We start from the raw sequence: 21,635 nt of genomic DNA on the forward strand, positions 1-21,635 counted from the left end.
ATACTGTTTTTGACCCCCGGCTTCCCCCCCCCCCCCCTCTGGTTTTTTTTTTTTTTTTTTTTTTTGAGTCAGGATCTTCCTGTAGCCAGTTTCCCTGGAAATCACTATGTGGACAAGGCTGGCTTTAGTTTCATAGAGATCCTCCTGAGAGATGGAATTAAAGGTGTGTGCCACCACACCTGGCTTGACCACTGCTTTTCAATATCATCCTGGAATTCCCAGCTAGTGCAATAAGAGAAGAAAAGGAAATAAAAAACACAGACTGGGAAGGAAAAAGAAAAGTGTCCTTGTCCACAGATGACTTGACTACAAAAAACCCTCAAGGAACCTACAAAAACCTCTTAGAACTAATACACAGTTACAGCAAGGTTCTAGGACACAGGGTTAACACAAAAAACTGTTTACTTTCCTTATACTGTAGCAATAAACAACTGGAATTTTAAATATTTGCATTTAAAATGGGAATATTTAGGCATAAATCTAATGAAATAGAGATTTATACAAATGTGTATAAGGTTTATAAAGACATTTATTCAGTGTGTATATGTGTGCATGTGTGGGTCACAGCATGTGCGTGAAGGTCAGAAGACAATTTTCCAGTCAGTTTTTTCCTCCTACCATGTGGGCCTCAAGGATCAAACTTAGGTTGTCAGCCTTGGTGATACATGCCTTTACCTGCTGAGCACTTTGATAGTCATAAAAATATGTTAAAATGACAACATAAAATCTAAATAAATGAAAACCATTATATGTTCATGGAGTGGAAGAACAAGTGTTGTTAGGATGTCAGTTCAAACATAGATGCAACACAGGTCCTGGCAAAGTCCCAACGGTATTTTGGAGACAATGACAGAATGATTCTAAAGATTATACAGAAAGGCAAAAAGATCCAGAATAGCTAATACCATATAAAGAGCAAAGCTGGGGAAGTACCCTACCCCCCTGTCTTTCTATAATCTACAGTAGTAATCAATGCAGTGCATTGATGAAAGGATACAAAGATTAACAGAACAGAACACAGTACAGACATAGTCCCACACAGACAAAAGTCAAGTGGACTGGAACTACAGCTTAGTGGTAGAGTATTTGCCGCCCATGCATGATATTGTAGCTTTAATCCCCAGTACCGCCCAAAATAAATAGTAGAATAAATATATGTAACTCATTTTTGACAAGGCACAAAGGCAATTCAATGAAGAATTACCTGTTCAATACATGGTGCTGGAACAACTGGAATATGGGGTGTGTGTGTGTGTGTGTGCGTGTGTGCGTGTGTGTTCCAGACACAGGCCTTTCACAAAAATTATCTCAAAGTGGACCACAGACCCAAATGTGGAAAGGCAAAGCTATAAAACTGGAACTGCTGGAAGAAACAGTTACATAGAAAAACTACAGGCAGAACTTCCAGACCAGCCACAGCCATGTAGGTCTCCATAAGCCTATCCACTTTCCTGAACTCTTCAGGAAAGCATAATTTCTCCCTTCCTTCTTTCATGCCTTTCTTACTAAACATGCTTTCTCTAAAGCTTTGGGCTGCCCCTAGCATCTTATAGTTGTTCACTTTTTCTCCAAAGCTTCCTTCTCCCAGTCATGTGGCTACGAGTCAGCTGTGTGTCTGACCTCCATGCAGGCTCTAAACCTGCACTGCTTCATGATTCTTTCTTTTCTTTTTTCCTTCCTTCCTTCCTTCCTTCCTTCCTTCCTTCCTTCCTTCCTTCCTTCCTTCCTTTCTTTCTTTCTTTCTTCCTCTCTCTCTCTCTCTCTTTCTTCTTTCCTTCCTTCCTTCCCTCCCTCCCTCCTTCCTTCCTTCCTTCCTTTCCACCACTCACCTCAAGGCAGCTGCCAAGATCACCAGATCGCCTGCCCTGAGGATTTTTCTTTAAGATTCTAATAATATTGTAAAAGCTTTAAAAAAAGAAAAGAAAAACTATGTAACTCTGATTTAGCTTAGATTTTAGAAATAACAAAAGCATGACCAGGATAAGAAGAACCTGATAAGCTGGAGACAAGAAGGAAAGAGCAGGGCCCAGACAGCCCCCTTAGTTCAGATAAGAGGAAGAACGAGTTCAGGGGAAAATAGAAAATAAACAAAAAACAAAACCAAACTAAGAGTCTTGAGAACCTATCCTTTTCACAGGATTTTCTACATGGCCTTGAACACAAGGCAATCCTTCAGCATCAGCCTTTGGACTGCTGAAATGAAAGCATGTGCTACCACCATGCTATCACACATGGCTATTCTAAACAGAGACACTTGTATCCCTCCCTTTGACTATGCCTTTTATTCTTGCAAAATCAGTGTTATTAATGCAGTAGTCAAGACTTGACCCTGACCTCCCCCAAAAAGGGACAACACCTACCAAAGGTATGTGCCTGAAGATAAGAACACTGCCAGGCCAACAGAGCAAAATGTCTAGCCTACCATCCTATAAAATGAAGGATCTCTGAGATGGGACATTTACCCCATTTTTCACAGGTCTAGACTTGGATTAAAAAAACAAACTTGTCTCTTCCAAAAACCTCTGTCCTGGTTATGGAAGGAAGTGGCAAATAGCAGAACTTCCAGATTCCAGAAACAGCTTGACTTTATTAAAACTGACATCTACCAGGGCTAGGGACACAACTGGGCAGAGAGTACTTCTCTGGCATTTGTAAAGTCATGGATTTAATCATTAGCAAATCAATCCATCCATCCATCCATCCATCCATCCATCCATCCATCCATCCATCCATCCAGAAACAAATTTCTGCTCTGTCAAGGTCCAGTGTTAAGAGAATAAACAAAGTCAGGTGTGGTTACACCTTAATCCCAGCACTCAGGAGGCAGAGGGAGGCAGATTGCCTAAATTTGAGGCCAGCTTGGTCTCCATTGTGAATCCAGGCCACCAGCTGTGGTTATAGGGAGACCCTGTCTCAAAAAGACCAAAAAGAGAAAGAGAGAAAGAGAGAAAGAGAGAGAGAGAGAGAGAGAGAGAGAGAGAGAGAATAAACAATAAAATTGGGAGAAGATACATCTTTGATCTTTGCAAAACATCTCTCATGAAGGATATCTAGCCGAGCTACACAAAGAACTCATATGACTCAATGATAACTTGATTTTAAAAATGGGCCAGAGGCTAGAGAGCTATCTGGTCAGTAAAGGCACCTGCCCCCAAGCCTAACAACCTGAGTTCAATCCCTGGGAACCACGCAGTAGAAGAAGAGAACCAACTCCTGTAAGCTGTTCTCTGACCTCTACCTGAGCACCATGTACTCCCCCTCTACCCAGTCTCCCACAAAATAAATAAATGTAAAAAAAAAAAAAAAAACAAACCAGCTGGGGGTGGTGGTACAGTTATAATCCCACCTCCCAGTGTTGGAGGGCCAAGAGAGGCAGAGACAGGAAGATCCCTGGCCTGTCAGCCCAGCCTACTTAGCAAGTTCAAGGCCAGTGAGAGACCCTGCCTCAAAAAAAAAAAAGGTGGAGGAATGATAGCCAAAACTGTCCTGACCTCTGCGCGTGTGCGCGCGCACACACATATTAAAAAAAAAGAGATTTCTATAAGACAAAAGGATGGTAAAGAAACATTTAAAATAGTGTTCAACATATGCCATGAGAGAACTGCAAATTAAAGCAATAATGAGATGCTCTAAACACACACTGAAGTAGCTAAAATCCAAAAGTCTGAGAATAACACATTTTGGAGGCTGTAGACCAACAGGTACTGCCTTTACTGGTGGGAATGCAGGATGGCTCTTACAAAGCTAAATATACTTAGACCATATCATATGATCTTGTAATTATACTTTTAGGTCTATACCTAGTTAATTTGAAAACTTACATATACACAAAAACTGGCATGTGATTCTTTACGTCAGCTTTATTCAGTACTAAAAACTAGAACAACCAAGACCTCTTTTAATAAGCAAACCTTTGAACAAACTGTGGTATAGCCACAAAATGGAATGTTATTCAGTGATTAAGAAGAGCTATTGAGCCTTGAAAAGACATTTTGGTAGGAGAGCAAAAAGTTACCCATGCACCTGCAAGTAACCAATAAGCTCACTGATTCACATACATAAGACACTGAAGAACCTTAACTGCACAGTGCTGAGTGAAAGAAGTTAAGAAGATGGTCACTGTATTTCTGAATAGCCATATATTCCACATATGTCATTCTAAAAAAAGCAAAACTACAATGACAATAAAAAGACCATAGCTGACCTGGGCGTGGTAGTGCACGCCTTTAATCCCAGCACTCGGGAGGCAGAGGCAGGTGGATCTCCCTGAGTTCAAGCCCAGCCTGGTCTACATAGTGAGTTCCAGGACAGCTGGGGCTACAGGGAAACCCTGTCTTACAAAAAAAAAAAAAAAAAAAAAAAAAAAAAAAAACCAAACCATAGCTGGCATGGTTGGGGAGGATAGGGGAAGAGATGGGCAATTAAATCAATCCTGTTTGATACTATAACTACATACATTTAAAAAAATTGAAGTACAAACCAGGCATGGTGGCATATGTCTGCAATTCCAGGCTGAGGCAGGAGAATTGTGTTTGAGGGCAGCCTGGGCTATATAGGTCTAGTGAGCTGGCTCAGCTGGTAAGGATGCTTGATGACAAATCTAATGACCTGAGTTCAATCCCTGGGACTCACATGGTACAAGCAAAGAACGACTCCTGCCAAGTTGTCTTTGGACTTTCACCAACATACTGTAGTAGGTGCGTGCATTCATATTCACTCACCCTCCACATATAACATACACAGAATAAAATGTAAAAAAAAAAAATCCTATAAAAAAGAATATAGTTAACTCAAAGCAAAGCCAGGTGACACACCCCTTTAATTCCAGCCCTCAGGAGACAGAGGCAGGCAGATCTTTGTGAGACCCACTTGGTCTATATAGCCAGTTCCAGACCAGCTGGGGCTACAGGGAAACCCTACCTCAAACAACAAACAACGTAACAAAGACAGTATCACTGTAGCAGGTCAAATAAACATAGATGGACACTTTCCTGGCAACTACCTTGAGGCAAGGGTCTGAGAGGCTGGAGGGAGAGCACTGTGTCCCAGAACAGACATGTACTACTGGAGGGCAGCCTGCACCAGTCTCAAGCCCATAGGACCAGGTGCTCTTTTTTTTGGGGGGGGGGGGGCTTGTTTGTCCAAAAGCAAAGGCACTGGCTAAGAAAGAATACTGAATAGTCAAACACATGGCTAGCCCTCTCCACTCTAAGAATGACCAAGGCAATCCTTCAATGGAGAAGGAATCCATCTGAGCAGATACCCATCAGAGTAAGAGGCTAGCAGCAGGTATACCAACAGGTGAGGGGTCCAGGGTGGGGGTTCTGCCCTCCCAGAAACCCTGCTCAGACTCCTCCTGCTCTCCTTTATACTCACACAGTGGGCTTGGTCTCACAGTCAGGAACAGAGACACAGGGACACAAGGCAGGGACTACATGTGACTCCTGTGCACCATACTGAGTTGTCAACTCAGACTGACAACTACCTGGGGCCCTGCAGGGTCCTCACCACAGAGAAACAAGACTGTCCTTGGTGTCATGGCCCTTTAGGCTACAGTCCACTTGCCGTTCTCCCCTCAAAGCTAAAGGTCTGGAAGTGCCTGTCCCAGGTCTTGCATCACTGCCCATCTCTCCTCTTCTCCTAGGCCACCTCTATGATCAGTTCCACTCCCACCATCCTAGTGAGACTCGTGGTAACAGGAGGCAAGCCCAGCTACTTTTCCCTACACAGCTCAGAGCCACATCTGATAGTTCCTTTTCCTCATGGTTCCTCCCTCTTCTCAGGCTCTGGGGAGGGAGGCCAGCTCAGCCCTTCAGACCCTTGGATCTTACCTGACCTCCTAGACTCACATCTCAACTTTAGGCTGAGTACCTGTTCAAAGCTCTGTGCCAGTGACTGAAAACATCTTAAGTCCTATTCCTCCCCAACAGCCTGCTGTCTCCAGACCTTGGGGGCAGAAGAGGCACCAACCTTCTAGGTGCTCAGGCTGGGCTCCAGTCTTCTGCCCCAGCCATTCTTTTTCTTTTTGGGTCCCAGTCCAGTACCTGACTTTGGCAGCCCATCTTCCTCACCTCCTGGAAGCCCCTATCACCACTCCTACACAGTGGGCGATCCTCAACCCCATCAAGTAACTGCTTAAAACCAATATACCAGGAAGGAAATAACAAAAGAAAACCTCCAAGTTTGAACATTTGAGCTTTCAGGTCAAAGAACATACAGGAAGGCCAAAATGACAAGACCCATAACAGGTACAGCAGGGACACTTCCACACAGCCATGGCGAAAAGAATTTGTACACTCTACAAGGGAGGCAAGTCCTCTACAAGCCAATCAGAGTCTGACTGACAAGAGACAGGCACAGAATAATTCCTTTGGATCAGAATCAACTGAGTCTCTGAAGCTCAAGGGTACAAAAATTTGGCAATCACAAACTGACCCTCTTTCAAAACTGTACTGAAATATGAACTTAAAAAAAAAATCACTAGAAATTTCCCAAAAGGACAAACTTGGATACGATAAACAGTGGTGACTCAAGCAACCGGCAGAATGTAGATTTTTTTTGTGTGGTTATTTTTTGAGAAGTCTCTCACTTTGTAGCCCCAACTGTCTTGGGACTTGCTATATGGATCAGGCTAGCCTCAAACTGAGAGATCCCCTGCCTCTGCCTCCGAAGTGCTGGGATTAAAGGCATGAGCCACCACACCTGGCAGATATTTAGTTTCAAAACTATATTCTGGGCTGGAGGCAGAGGCAGGTGGGTCTGAGATGGGGTTAAGAAGATGGTCACCGTATTTCTGAATAGCCATATATTCCACATACATGTCATTCTAAAAAAAGCAAAACTACAATGACAATAAAAAGACCATAGCTGGCATGGTTGGGGAGGATAGGGGAAGAGATGGGCAATTAAATCAATCCTGTTTGATACTATAACTACATACGTTTAAAAAAACTGAAGTACAAACCAGGCATGGTGGCACATGTCTGTAATTCCAGGCTGAGGCAAGAGAATTGCGTTTGAGGGCAGCCTGGGCTATATAGGTCTGGTGAGCTGACTCAGCTGGTAAGAGTGCTTGATGACAAATCTAATGACCTGAGTTCAATCCCCGGGACTCACATGGTGCAAGGAAAGAACTGACTCCTGCCAAGTTGTCCTCCGCCTTTCACCAACATACTGTAGTAGGTGCACAGAACTAGCTTCCTCCTCTTTCATAAACTGACATTATCAGCCTTGCTGTTATTCTACTTTTCCCTCCTTCCCTCCCTCTCTCCCTCCCTCCCTCCCTCCCTCCCTCCCTCTCCTTTCTCTAGACTCATCTGTATGGGGCATTTGTGGATCACAGACTATAACAGCTGCACACAGTGACTCACATACATAATACTAATTAGAAGGCTGAGGCAGAATTGAGAAATTTGAGCTAGCTGGGGCTACAGAGAAATCCTGTCTCAAAAAGACCAAAAAAACAAAGCAAAACAAAACAACAACAACAAAAAACTTACTATGTAGACCAGGCTGGCCTTGAACTCACAGAGATCCTCCTGCCCCTGCCTCCCAAGTGCTGGGATTAAAGGCCTGTGCCACCACCCTGGGCAAAGATAACTTTTAAATTGAATAAAAAATTTATTTGTAAAATAAAATGACGGGGCTGGAGGGCTCAGCAGGCTGCTCTTGCAGAGGACCCGGGTTGGATTCCTAGCAACCACATGGTGGCTAACAACCATTTCTAACTCCAAGGGGACTGGATGCCTTCTTCTGACCTCTGTGGGTACTGCATGACATGGGTGCACTTACATATATTTAGGCAAAACACTTATACACATGAAATAAAAATAATAAACCAGGTATGGTGGTGCATGCCTTTAATAAATAAACAAATAAAATTGTTTTAGAAATATTAAAAATAAGGGCCGGAGAAATGGCTCAGCGGTTAAGAGCACTGACTGCTCTTACAGAGGACTCGGGTTTGGTTCCCAGCACCCACATGGCGGCTACAAACCGTCCTTAACTCCTGGTTCCAGGGGAATCCGACACCCTCTTCTGACCTTCGTGGCACTGCACGACATGGGTGCACTCATAAACATAAAATAAAAATAAAAAAATATTTTAAATTAAAAATAAAATGACATGAAAAGATCAAAATTTGGATAGAAAAATAACATATAGTTGGGTGTGGTGGCACAAGCCTATAATCCCAACACTTGGAGGATAAGGCAGAAAGAATAGGAGTTTAGGACCAGATTAGGCTCCATAGTGGGAGAAGGGAGAGAGGAAGCACAAAGTTTAACTGGCCTGTACCTTGAGACTCCAACTACTCAGGGAGCTGGAGGCTTAGGCAGGAACAAAGCCTGGGCAACAAGAAAGACTATCTTAGAAAAAAAAAAAAAAAGAGGACTTTAAATAGGAGAAAGGTATTTTCTGTATTCATAAGGGTCAGGAAAATATATCTAATAAGGTCTTACAACCCAAATTAAAACCGGACAGACGCTGCCAGCTATAGTGGTTCAGGGTAAATTACTAGCACTTCTGAGGCTGAGGCAGAAGGGCTGCTATAAGCTCCGGACCAGCCTGGCTACACTGTGAGGCCTTGTCTGAAAAACAACCACAACAACAACAAAAAAACCAAACCAAAAAAACCAGAAAAAAAAAAAAAAAAAACTTGAATAAACTTGACAGACACATGGGAAGAAACAGGTCCCCCAGAATCAGTGACTGCCTAACCTTTCTACAATCAACAGACTGAGCATGTTACAAGAAGCTAGGAAACAGATCTGCTGATTCATACCAATTAGATCCCAGGTCAGCGCAGCACAGTACAATGTACCCAGCACAGGACACGTTCGTTTCAAACCACTGTACTAGCCACAACGAAATCTCAAAATTCCCAAAAGCAGGCTTTAAAACACCATAGTGTCAAACTTCATCATTGAAAAAAAAAAACAACTTTTTTTTTTTGGTCTTTTTGAGGCAGGGTCTCCTGGTAGCTCCAGCTGTCTTGGAACTCACTATGTAGACCAGGCTGGCCTTGAACTCAAAGAGATCTGCCCACCTCTACCTCCCAAGTGCTGGGATTAAAGGTGTGTGCCACCATGCCAGGCTCATAATAAAATTTTTAAAAATTTTTTAAATTTCTATTTTATGTGTATGAGTGTATTACCTACATGGATATAAGTGCACTCACTGGTGTCTGCAGTTAGGGATGGTTGTTAGTTGCAATGTGGGGCCTCTGCAAGAGTAGTCAGTAAGTTAAGATGACTTAACCACTGAGTCATCTCTCTAGTCCCTATTATAAAAATTTTCTTAATTCCAAAAAATATCTTCCTTTCACTTGAGAGTTTATCACCACCATTTTGTTAATAACTACAGGGTTAAGAGGGAATCAGGGCTGAAATGACAAAGTATTTGGAGCTGGATAACTGTAGCATAGGAAATCTACAGAATACGACCATAGGGAGAGAAGATTCAGTCTCAACTGCAGGTTTTAAGATAGGAAATGGTTCCAGAAACCACAATTTAAGTAAAACCAAAGCAAGGACAAAGTAAGGATTAAAAAAAAAAAAAAGAAAAAAGAAGAAAAAAAAAGAAACAATGTAGACAGAGCCAGTTCTTCAGAAAGCCCTGCACAGTGACAGGAACAGGCACCAAAAACAACATCATGTGTGAAGGATTACAAAAGCAGTACATGGCCAGGCTGGGCTGTTCCTCCCAGGAGGCACCTGGAAACTCACAAGAGGGCTTTGTTACCTCCATGGTGGTCCAGGAGGCCTTGAAATTCTTGCTTCTGAGGTTACACCTATTGAAAAATGCTGATGCAAAGAAAGTGAATGTGGTTGTAAAAGCTTTCTCTATGCATTAAACATTATCTTTACTACGTAAAGAATGCCTAGAAACTAAGTTTAAGCTTCAGTTTATAGTCGGGCATGGTGGTTCACCTCTTTAATCCCAGCACTCCGGAGGCAAAGGCAGACAGAGAGAGCTCTGTGAGTTCAAAACCAGCCTGGTCTACACAGCAAGTTCCAGGCCAGCTGGGGCTACAGGGAGACCCTGTCTCAAAAAAAAAAAAAAAAAAAAGATTTAGCTTGTTATATGTACCCGTTTGTATGTGAGTAAAGGTGCCCACAGTTGTTAAGCCACCTGACATGGGCACTGAGAGGTAGACTCAGGTCTTCTGGAAGACAAGTGTGCTCTTAATTACTGAGCTATCACCCCCCGCCAGCCCCAGAAATCAATTTTTTTGTTTCTTTTTATTTTTTGAGATAGGGTCTCACTATATAGTCCTGGCTGAGCTACACCTCTCTATGTAGACCAGGCTGGCCTCAAACTTACAACGACTGGCTTGTCTCTGCCTCCTGAGAGCTGGGATCAAAAGCATGGGCCACCATGCCTGGCCCAGAAGTCAATTTTTGAAAACAGTTAACAGTAAAATAAAGGGAAAACCAGAAACATAGCCAATGTATAGTTAAGACGTATACACCAAATTAAAAAAAATGTTTTTTTTAATTTACTTATTTTTATGCATGAGTGTTTTGCTTGCATGTATGTCAAATGCACCTGTGCATGCAGTACCCTCACCAGCCAGAATACGGCATCAAATCCCCTGGAACTAGAGTTACAGACAGTTGTTAGCTGCCATTTGGGCGCTAGGAACTAAATTTGGGTCCTCTGTAAGAGTAGCCTCTTAACCACTATACATCAAAAAATATATATATATTTTTTGGTCTTTTTTTTTGAGACAGGGTCTCCCTGTAGCTCCAGCTGTCCTGGAACTCACTATGTAGACCAGGCTGGCCTTGAACTCACAGAGATCCGCCTGCCTCTGCCTCCCAAGTGCTGGGATTAAAGGCGTGCACCACCACACCCGGCTATACACCAAAGTTTAATACCAACAAGGAATAAAATTAGGGAGGGAAGTGAAAAAAGATAATTTTCTTTTTCTTTTTTTGAGACAATGTAGTCCAGACAGGCATAACTATGTATGTATCAGGCTGACCTCAAACTCATGGTAATCCTGCCTCAGCTTCTGAAAGAGTTGGAATGATGGGCAGGAGTCACGCAACTGGCTAAATTTTCACTTCTTAGCTTATTATTCTGTAGCATTTAAATTTTTACAGAAGAGGGCTAGCAAGATGGCTCAATGGGTAAAGGTGCTTACCACCAAGCCTGACAATCTGAATCTTATTCCTGAGACCTACATGGTAGGAGAGAACTGACTCCTACAAGTTGTCCTCTGACTTCCACTTGCATCTTACTACATAGCACAGGCTGGACTTCTTTTTACCTAGGCCTCTAGGGCCCTGGGATTACAGGTGTGAGGCAGCATACCCAGTTTTCCTAAATTCTTTAAGAGTGACTAAGCATTATTCTGTTTTATTTCCCTTGAGATCCTAACTTGTCTGTAATTTGTGTCTGGGTAAGTATGCTATAGAGCCAGACCTCCCCCATTTAATGAAAAACCTACTGAGCAGGCCCTTCGGGCAGCACCAGAGGCCTTGTCCCCTGAACTAGGGGATTAAATCTTTGTGTACAAGCCTCTCATGAGGTTTGCTATACCCAGGTTCCCTGGCCAATGAAGCTGACTACTTACAGAGCAACCTGCTGAGATCACAGCCAGAGTGTAGCCCACAGGACACACGTTAAAGGCAGAAAAGCCCCTCAAGTCAGAGGAAGGCAGGGGGCACACTTGTGGGGTACTGACCTTGACTGGGGGGCAGCAGGCCACTCAGGTAGGGGAGGTAGGGAAGGCTGGCTCTCCGAAGCTCGTCCAGCTTCTCCCGAAGCTTGCGCACTTGGTTGTCGGAGCGGCTGACCTTCTGCCGCAGACTCTTCAGCTCCCCATTCTTCTTCTCCACCTGTTCTCGAAGGCAGCACACCTGGCTCTTGTTCTGCCTGGCAGAGAAGCAGTACGAGTGCAGGGAGTCGATGAGCTTGCAGGCCCCTGAGGCTGACAGGATGACCTCGTTGATGGACATGGGGCTGGCATCACTGTGCTCGCTCTGCACAGCTTCTGCAGCTGGTTTTGGGGTGACATCAGTGGGAGGGGCAGAGGGGCTCTGGGAGGGCTTCTGAGGGGTTGCTGTAAGGGAGGATCTTGGGGGACTCTGGGCCACACTATTCCCACTGCACCTCGGCTCCACATCTCTCTTCAGCCTCTTTCGGTCCATGGGCTCACGGGGGACAGATGGTCTCTCTCGAGTGTGCTTGGAGGAAAAACTGTAAGAATGAAGTGAGCCTATGAACTTGCAAGCTCCAGATCCTAGGGGCGTGAAGTCATCCATGGAAATGCCACTCTTGTCTGCCCCGCCTGCATCAGCAGAGGAAGAAGCCTTCTGTTGGCTGGCCTCTGCAGCTGACACTTCTGCCTCTCCCTGGTTGCCGGCTAATGGTGTGGCCAGTCCATCTCCTGGAGTTCTTTCCAGAGACTGCACCTGCTCCTGACTGACAACGGGGGTGGTCCTGGGGGTGGCATTACCTTGTAGAGCAGCTCGTTTCAACTTTCGGGTCTCAGGCTTGGCCATCAAGTTATCACTTGAGGACAGTGAGGAACCTGTGGCTTTCCCTGCTGCTGTGCTTGTGTGCCCTCTCATGGCCCCTGTGGTCTTTCTCCTGGTACGGCCATGGCCTCCAGCCCCCCTCTTCTTTTCTGTCAGGTGAAAGATAGAGGGCACAGCTGTGGGCTTCAGCAAGCGGTGCTGGTCCTCCAGCCTTTTGGAGAAGCTGTCTTTGGTAAAATGCTCACTACAGAGGAATGAATACTTAGTCGGGGTCCAGTTATCCCTCTGAACAGCTTTTAACCATTGGATCAGGCGTTTGGAGTCCTTTAGGGGAAACCTACAGGACAAATAACAAAATGCTTAGAAATAATGAGATGCCTCTCCTGAAAACTATCAGCTATAAACGCAAATGAATATTTCTGCAAGCATCCAAACCCATACTGATGTCATTTGCTTAAGAACTAGTAAGGACTTAAAGTCCACCTTCTGCTAACAGGCATACTGGGACATAAAGAGGACTGGTCTGGAGGACAGATAGAAAAAAAGCAGACTCTTCCTAGCTGTGGCAAATGCCACAGGGCACAGAGGAGGCGCCTAGACAACAGGAAACAGCTCCCAGAAAGTGGACCACAATCAGACTTCCCGGTGTCTGGAAGATGGAACATGGGGTGCTAAAACCTACTAAGAGGCCAGGTACTGCTGGCCACAGAACTGGGATAGAGACCAGGAGAGGATTTCAAATGCCCAGCCCAGTGCCAACCACAGCTGAGACTCAAGTAGCTTAGGGTATAGGAAGTAACTCTAGCATGGGACCCAAAAGCTCCAGCTAGGCTTGGTACTGCTGGCCTGTAATCTCAGCTACTCAAGTAGGAGGATCACAAGTTCAAAGCTTGCTTGGGCTGCAGAGAGTTCAAGGCCTACCTGGACAACTTAAGAGAGACCTTGTCTCTTAAAAAAGTAATAGGATGGCCAGGAGTCAGGTGTGGTACTATACAACTGTAATCCCAGCACTGGGGAGGTGGAGGCAAGATGAAGAGGGGTTTGATGTCATCCTCAGCGACACAGGAGGCCAGCTTGGCGACATGAGGCCTTGTCACAAAAACAGAGGGGCTGGGGATATAACTTAAGAGTGCTTTGTGCTCCTATGTATTTCTTCTACCAGGAGTAAAACTGCTCCTTCAGGAAGTTATGTGGAAGAAAACAAAGCAGTGATAAACAAGGTGGCCAGGGTCTATCATCCCAACACTTGGGAGGCTGAGGCAGGAGGACTGTGAGTTCAACAAGCCTAGTTTGGACAAATGAGATCTGTTTCAGAAAACAAAGCAACAAGTCGGGTGTGGTGGCTCATGCATATGATCCCAGCACTTGGGAGGCAGAGACAGGATGACTGATTTGAGGCTAGCCTGAGCTATACAACAAGTTGCAGACCAGCCAGGGACTCTGTCTCAAAAGACACTGTCCCCCCAAAAGGGAAAAGAAAAATACCCAAAACTCCCAAACCCCCTCAAAATAAAAAAATGGTAAATTTTATTATGCATTATGTCGTAATAAAAAAAAATGAAAAAAGGCCACCAGTTCCCAGAGATTGTCAATAACATACCTAGTCATTTCTTCATTTAATGTGCGCTGTAATACCGAACACCTGTAATACCGAACACAGAGGTGGGGTGGGAGCTATCCTTAACTGGTATAAGCTCCACCTGAGGTCTTATGAGGCTTACTGTGGACCATGATGGGCCCTAACAGGATGGATCTGGAAGTTCTAAGCAACATGGCCCTCTAACTTCCTTTCTCAATGTTTTGTGAACTTGGTTCCTAGAATCCCCAGTCCTCTAGTCCCCTCTGCCCCTACACCACACTAGAACATCAATGCTAAAAGTAGCCATCCTTGCAATGCTAGGATGCAAAACCAGTAAACAAAACTTCTAGAACACACTTTGAAGGAGTGTCAAGAAAGCATGCTGTCTGACGTGAAATAATCTAACATTACTACTTAAAAAAAATTAAACCATAATGACCCGAGATAATGTAAACCTGTGACTTTCGAACAGACACGTGCCTTTCCCATCTTCAAAACTTAACACCAAGAACCAGCAAATAGGCTGTTACGTGCAAAGTGGCTTCTAAGGAAGCGTTAATTGGCTCGCTGTTCTCTCCCGCTAGAAATCGCAGTAGACCCACCGAAATGAGGAGTCTAGCTCGCCTTGGGAGGGCGCGGCCCGCCGCGGGGCCACCCAGGACCGTATACAGCGCCTTCCCACGGTTCCCGGCCGGCCTCTCCCAGGCCAGGCTGCGGGGGGCGCCGGCCTGCAGCCCTTCAGTGCGACCCTGCAGGACACCGCTGCGGGCTGGAGATGCAGGAAGTGGAACTGCGTGCGCCGGGCCACACTGCGGCCGCACACCTCCAAGCAGGCGGCCCCGGAAAGGCTAGCGGGTAGATCCTACAAACGCGCGGGGACAATCAACCCCGGGAAGCGCCGGCCTGAACTGGCGGCACCAGCCCAAATCAGTGCGGGCGGAGAGGCCGGCGGGCTGGCCGCGGCAGGGCCCTGCAGTCGTCCCCGGCCCGCGGCGTGGCTGCGCTGGCCCCGGAGCTCGGCCCAGAGACGACGGTCCAGACCAAGGTCACACAGCGCCGCGACCGCCGCCCCCCCCGCTCCCCACTCCGCTCCGTCCCGCTCCGCTCTCCCACGGCGCCGCGGCCCCGCAGTCCCCCGAACCGCCGCATGGCCTCAGTTTCCCCGCTAGTCCGGCCGGGGCGGGGGCGTGGCGGACCGCGTACCTGTGGAAGGAGACGGCGCGCTTCTCGCCTTTGCCCTGCCGGTTCGAGCAGTTCACGGCCGCGCAGCAGATCACCATCGCGGGCCTTGGTCGCGAGCGTCGTCAGGGTCCGGCCCTCGCCGCCTGCCTGCCGGCCTGGACCGCCCCGAGGGAGCGCGGCGACACGGCTCGGGACGTGGGCCGCCGCCGCGCCGTACCGCAAAATGGCTGCGCGCTGCCGCCCGCACCGCGCCGCGCTCGCGCTGCCGGGCCACAGCGCAGGGCCGTGGAACGTCGCGGCGGCGGCCAAGCAGGCGCGGGAGCGGCCGCGGGCTGCGAGTCCGTACGGAGACATGCGCGCGCGGCGTCCGTACGGCAAGATGGCGGCGGGGGTCGGGCAGCGCTCGTTGCTTCAGCCGGGCTCTCGGGTACTGTGAGGGGGCGGTGCCGCTCCGGGTGGCTAGGTCTGTCAGCAACGTCACGCGTCTAGGCCCCGCCCCTACGCTTGCCCCGCTTCCTCGCCCCCGCGCCGCCGTACGGCGAGATGGCTGCGCCCGCGTTTCCGCCGCGCTGCACTTGGCCCCCGCGGCTTCCGTTGTCGCGTCGCGCTGTGGCCCGTCGGAGCGACATCGCGGTCAGTCGGCGGACGGACGAGGAAGATGGACGCAGGTGAGGAGAGCGGGTGCCTAGCCTGTCGCGGGGACCTCCTGTCGCCACCCGACTCCAGGCACCGGGGCTCTGGGAGCCGGTGGGATCGAGGAAGGTGTGGGGAGCCGGGCGGGCCCCGCCTCCCCGCCGAGCTTGGTCCCACAGTTCATGGAATCCCCGTTGTGTCGCGGCCTGCAGCGCCCCTTGAACCGGCGGGGAGCGCCCCAGTCTGCGGCTCTGCGCGGGAGGGCGGCAAACCTGAGGGACGAACTGGATGCGGGCAGGTGGTGCCGGGTCGGACCTGCGTGCTGCGGAGCTGGGCCTTGCTGCCGAGGGAAGCGGTGGACTTAACTTCTGTCAAGTTGTGGGCTGATGCTCCTGGTGCCGCAACGTGCGCATCTTTTGTTTTTAAGTTCCGTAATCTTGTGTGGTGGTCCACGCTGCTGCTGCTTCACCTGGAGACATGAATCTGTCGCGTCCTACTTTGACTTCTTGGCGTCCAAGTTCTGGGTTAAGTGTGTGTGTGTGTTGGGGCGGCGGGGGGGGGGGGGTTTTTTTCCTGCCTTAAGCTTCCGAAGCTTCGAGAGACAGTACAATGCCTTCGTTTTTGGTGGCACGTTTTGGATATTAAGTCTGCCAAATACATCGTTTTCAGATAGTCCGAAAAACATCTTTCACACAGGCGATTCGTTCATTCCTCAGCAGCTTAGTGTTTTTTGTGTTGAACCGTTTTGCCTACCTTCAAGAATCCGCTCTCTGTAAAGGAATTTTGCCATCTGGTTTAATTCTACCCTCCCCGAATGGCATTGCTTCTGTTGTTTCTCTTCCACTGGGAGCTGCATCATAAGTATACTTATATCTTACTTGAGGGTAATATTTATGGTTAATACACATCTCGGTTGTGTCATCCATTGCCTTCATGTTTTAGATGGTTGGAGGAAGCAGCAGTCTTGACTCCTCAAGGAGCATGCACCAGATGTATGTTTTGTAGTTAATTTTTTTAGAATATGTGTCAGAAGTGTCACACTGCTTGCTAGGGGAATGGAGTGGAGGGACACTTAGAATTATTTAATTATTCACATCCTTTTTAGGTATTTGTTTGGATTTAAGTTATTTATATGAGGAATGTAGTTAAGGTGGAGCACAGTTTAATGCCACTCATATTATCTTAAATCTGAAAATCAGTTCGAGTTAAAATACAGTTGTGTAGTCACATGATGGAACCTTAAGTGGACAGTGAGTGCTGCTACTTATAAGATCAAAGTAGAAAAAACACCTGCATTTGAAGACCTATGTTGGTACTGATGACATAGAAGATTGTTTAGGGTATGATGGGGCAGTTTTTCTCCTGGCATAATGCTGAATGGCCTTTCATGGTCTACCATCCTCTGATTCAGGGAGTGCTTGAAAATTTTGCCTTCCTCCACCATTGTAACATAGCTCCTGGTTGTTCTTAGAGTTGCTCACACAGGAGGCAGGGGTTTGGAATTGTAGCAGGATGGCCAGGAAAGGTCTCACTTTGGAAGTCACATTCTTACTAATTCCAAAAAACTATGCAAGATGAAGGGCAAGTGGGGTCATGGAGGAGTGGCATACAGGTTGGTGTGCCCAAGTGCAGTGAGTGAGAGTCAGAGAAGGAACTAAGGGTGCAGAGGTAACAGGCTCAGTTGTGGGTCCTTGCTAGGTCACAGTGAGGACTTGGGCATTTACTATCAATCAGATTCTTTGAAAGGTTTTGAGAGGAGTAGTATGTGATTCAACTGAAGTTTAACAGACTTGGCTAATTTAGCTTTTTTACATTTATTATTATGATTTATTGTGTGTGGAGGGTGTGTGTGTGTATGCATGTGTGTAGGTGTACATGTGTCACAGTACACATGTGGATGTCAGAGAACAGCTCATGGGAATCAGTTCTCTCCTTACACCATGTAAGTTTTAGGGACTGAACTCAGGTTGTCAGGCAGGTGCCTCTACCCACGGAACCATCTTACAGCCCTTGCTCTGGCTTTTGTTGAGAATGTGCTGCAGAGAGGCAAAGCCAGAAGCAAGATACAAGGTTGCTCCAATAAGACATGAAAAGAGATGCTATAGACTTGGAGAAGAGCTTAGGTTCCAGATGTGTGGTAAAGGTCACAGCAACAGGATCTGTTTACAGATTGGGAGTTGAGAGAAGGGTAAAGAATGAGAAATAAAGATGGCATCAGGGTTTACTGCATGAGCTAAGAAACTCAGATGGGCAAGACATGCTTGCTGAAGAGCTGTCAAGCCTGGTTTTGATTGTGTTGGACTAACAGGCACCATACAGTCAAGTACCAGTGTCAGGGTCCTTTGGATATACAAGCTGAGAGCTCAGAGAATAGGCTTGTGCTGACGAAGTGCAGAAAGCCTACCAGGTGAGGTTACCTGGGGTCTGCACATGAATAGGAAATAGGAGAGGCTATGGAGGGAGCCCCAGCTTGCTGGTGTTGGGAAGCAGAAGGCTGATATGGCTTGGTTATACTCTCTACCCATGCCCTAGCTTGGTTATACTCTCTACACATGCTCCTGATTCAAAGAGCTGTTGGGGACTGGGGGGTGGGGGTGCTCTATGGTAGGAGGGTGGCTCAGTCAATAAAGTGCTGCTAGCTGCATGAGGACCTGATTTCAGTTCTTAGTACCCATGTAAAAGCCAAGCATAACATCCTCTGGTCTCTGCGTACATGTACATGCAGCCCTCACCACGACCACACATAACAGCTGTTGAGAGCTATCATCTAAGCAGCTCTGCTGTCTGCTCCTTTGCTCCTTACAGACAGAACCAGCATCTAATGCTTATATTTCCAGTGCTTCACATTCTGTTGGCACGTGGTTAGTAGTGAAACAGAATTTGAATTAATAGTATGTATTCCCCTACTATAGGTTTAGCATACCTAATCCAATTCAAAATCCAAAATGCTCAGAAATTCAAAACTTTTAAGTGCGAACTTGATGCCATGTGTAGAACAATTCCTTATCTTACTGAATTCACGTCAAAACACAGTCACACCCTATTGAGTAGCTTAGTGGTAAACAACCTGTCTAGCATGTACAAGGCCCTGTGTTCATTTCTAATACCACAGTTTTTTAGAATGAAAGGGTTGAATGTAGCTCAGTTGATAGAATACTTGCCTAGCATATGTAAAAACGTGGACTTGATCCCCGAATTCAGTAAAACCAGGCATAGTATCACATGCCTGTAATCCTAGTGCTCCTCCAGATGTGGAGGCAGGCAGATAGAAGTTCAAGGTCATCCTTGGCTATACAGAGAGTTCTAAGCCGGCCCAAGATGTTTAAGGCCCTGTCTACAAGCAAACAGAAACTATGAAATGACCAAGTTCTTACTGCCTAGTGTGGTAGTACATGTGATAATGCCTGTAATTTCAGCACTCAGGAAGGTGAGGCAGGAGGATTACAAATTGGAGGCCAGCCTGGGGTTCCTAATGAGACCTTATCTTAAACAACTGGGTATGATGACTCAGGCCTGCAATCCTACCACTCAGGAGGCTGTGACTGGAGAATTGCCACAAGTTTGAGGCCAGCCTGTGTTACAGTTAGTTATAGGCTAGCCTCAGCTACAGAGTAAGTTCAGGGGAAGCTTGAGCAACTTACTTAGTGAGACCTTGTCTCAAAATAAAAAGTAAAATAAGAAGGCTGGAGATATAACTCAGTGGTAGAGTATCCACCTAGCATGTGTAAGGTACTAGGTTCAGAACCCAGACTGTAAAAACAGACAAAAATAATTAAAACAACCAAAAACCACCATCACATTAAAAGTATGTTATAAAATTACCTTTAGGGAGCTGGAGAGATGGCTCTGCAGCTAAGAATGCTTGCTGCTCCATCAGAGGACTAGAGGTGAGTTCCCAGCACCCACATTGGGCATCTCACAACTATGATTCCAGCCCCAGGGGATCTAGTGCCCTCTTCTGGCCTATGCAGGTGCATGCGGACACACGTGGACACTTTAAAATTGTCTTCAGGCTCTGTGATAAAGTGTATAGATGAAACCTCAGTGAATTTTTGTGTTTGTATTGGGGTCATAGTGCTTTTTCAAATGAGACCTCATTATTTGTATGCAGATATTTCAAAAATCTGAAATGCTTTTTATCCCATTTAGCAGAGGGTGACCTTGAACTTCTGATCTTCCTGCCTCCACTTCCCAAGTGCTGGGATTATAGGCTAGGATTGCAAAGTTCAACCCTGTGGATGAACTTGCACTGAGGGACGTCTGGGGACACTAACTTTATATGATAGGCCTTAACACAAATGACAATGTATGAACTCCATTGGGGGTGCTATGGGAGGTGCCAAAGGGGAAGGGTGTATAAAAAATTTCTGTATGCAATACACAGAAATTCAATAAAAATTAAAAAAAAAAAAGCAAAACAACAAATGTTCTTCAACCAGCCCAGTTTGTGTGGTACTGAAGAGCAAGCCCAGGGTGTCATGTAAGTTAGGCAAGCATTCTACCAAATTAAATTCTATCCTTAGCCTAGAGCAGTAGATTTTAGTGGGGACATTCTGTCTAGTGTTTCATACTAGAGTTTTCTAGCTTTCTGGCAGCTGAAGATTGTTTTTGTTTGGGTGTTTTGCTTGTTTAGTTGGTTTTTTGAGACAGGCCCTTAGTATGTAGTCCTGGCTGGTCTGGAACTCACCATGTAGACCAAGCTGGCTTCCAACCCTCAGAGATCTTTCTGCCTCTGAAATACTGGGTTTAAAAGCATATGCTCTCATACCTGGCTTATTTTTATTTTATGTATGTGAATGTTTTATCTGAATATATATAACTGTACTATGTGCATGCAGTGCCCACAGAGGCTGGGAGTAGGGTGTCAGATCTCCTAGCACTAGAGTCACAGTTGTGAGCCTCCATGTGGGTGTTGGAAACTGAACCTGGGTCCTCTGTGAAGCAGCAAGTTCTTTTAACCTCTGAGCATCTGTCCAACCTGCTTGGCAGTTAAAGTTCTGACTTTCTTCTACAGGGAAACTATTAACCGTAAGAATTTTCCAAAGGAAGGAAGGAACCCTTCTGCTGAATTTATATTATAAAGTGTAATTTCGTTGGTTGAAAAAAAAAATGAGACAGGAACTTGCTGCATATTCCAAACTGGTTTCAGATGATCCTCTTTCCTTACCCTCTCAAGTGCTGGAAGTACAAGCACAAGCCATCATTTCCAGCTTCAAAGTATAAGAATGAGATACATTATAGTAATCTCTAAAAGAGATCTGCTGGTTGTATGTTTTTGTGGTTTTCCCTGCTTAAATGACAGTGTAATTTGTAGAAAGTGAAAAAAGGAGTTAAAGACATTGAGCACAATTCCCTATTTTTCTGCCTGTCAGATAAATGATATGACATCACTGTGCTTTTTCTAATGGCACTGTGATATTATTAAATACTTTCCATTTCTCTGCCAGTTGAAATCACAGAAGTCCCAGGAAGAGGTTGGGGGAAGTTAAGCACCTAGGGTGCTTGACCAAGTGAGAAAACTTTCCAAGTGGCTTCTTTCCTAGGGCAGAAGGTCCGTGGTCATCTTGCTTTCCCTGCATGTCATCTCGTAGCAAATTTAACTTGTTCCTTGGGGGTCTGGAGACTGGTTTTCTCTTCAAGGTTTGTCTCTCTGTAGCAGGAGCCATGCACAGTACTTCCTAAGGGACATGTGGTGGGGTGTAAAGATGATAAAAGGTAATAGGCTGTGTAGTTGAATATCTTTAAAGATATCC

The 21,635-nt window shown here is 46.1% G+C and overlaps 2 protein-coding genes across 4 annotated transcripts in view; one reads left to right on the forward strand and one right to left on the reverse strand.

Moving 5' to 3' along the window:
• Positions 1–15,407, reverse strand: part of Thap4 (THAP domain containing 4) — a 51,172-nt gene extending 35,765 nt beyond the window's left edge. For both annotated transcript variants that reach the window (XM_008829159.3, XM_017797168.2), the window contains exons 1-2: positions 15,271–15,407; positions 11,693–12,825 (exon numbers count right to left, since the gene is read on the reverse strand). In XM_008829159.3, coding sequence (XP_008827381.1) covers positions 11,693–12,825; positions 15,271–15,347 — 1,210 coding nt within the window. In that variant the 5' untranslated portion in view covers positions 15,348–15,407. The remainder of the gene's footprint in view (positions 1–11,692; positions 12,826–15,270) is intronic.
• A 365-nt stretch (positions 15,408–15,772) lies between these two features.
• The window catches only part of Atg4b (autophagy related 4B cysteine peptidase), a 38,987-nt gene continuing 33,124 nt past the window's right edge, over positions 15,773–21,635 (forward strand). Inside the window, exon 1 of one of the 2 annotated variants that reach the window (XM_029561662.1) lies at positions 15,773–15,917. In XM_029561662.1, coding sequence (XP_029417522.1) covers positions 15,908–15,917 — 10 coding nt within the window. In that variant the 5' untranslated portion in view covers positions 15,773–15,907. The remainder of the gene's footprint in view (positions 15,918–21,635) is intronic. The other variant, XM_008829162.3, reaches the window with a different exon arrangement.

The sequence above is a fragment of the Nannospalax galili genome, unplaced genomic scaffold (assembly GCF_000622305.1).
Source record: "Nannospalax galili isolate Female #2095 unplaced genomic scaffold, S.galili_v1.0 scaffold453, whole genome shotgun sequence".
NCBI lineage: Eukaryota > Metazoa > Chordata > Mammalia > Rodentia > Spalacidae > Nannospalax > Nannospalax galili.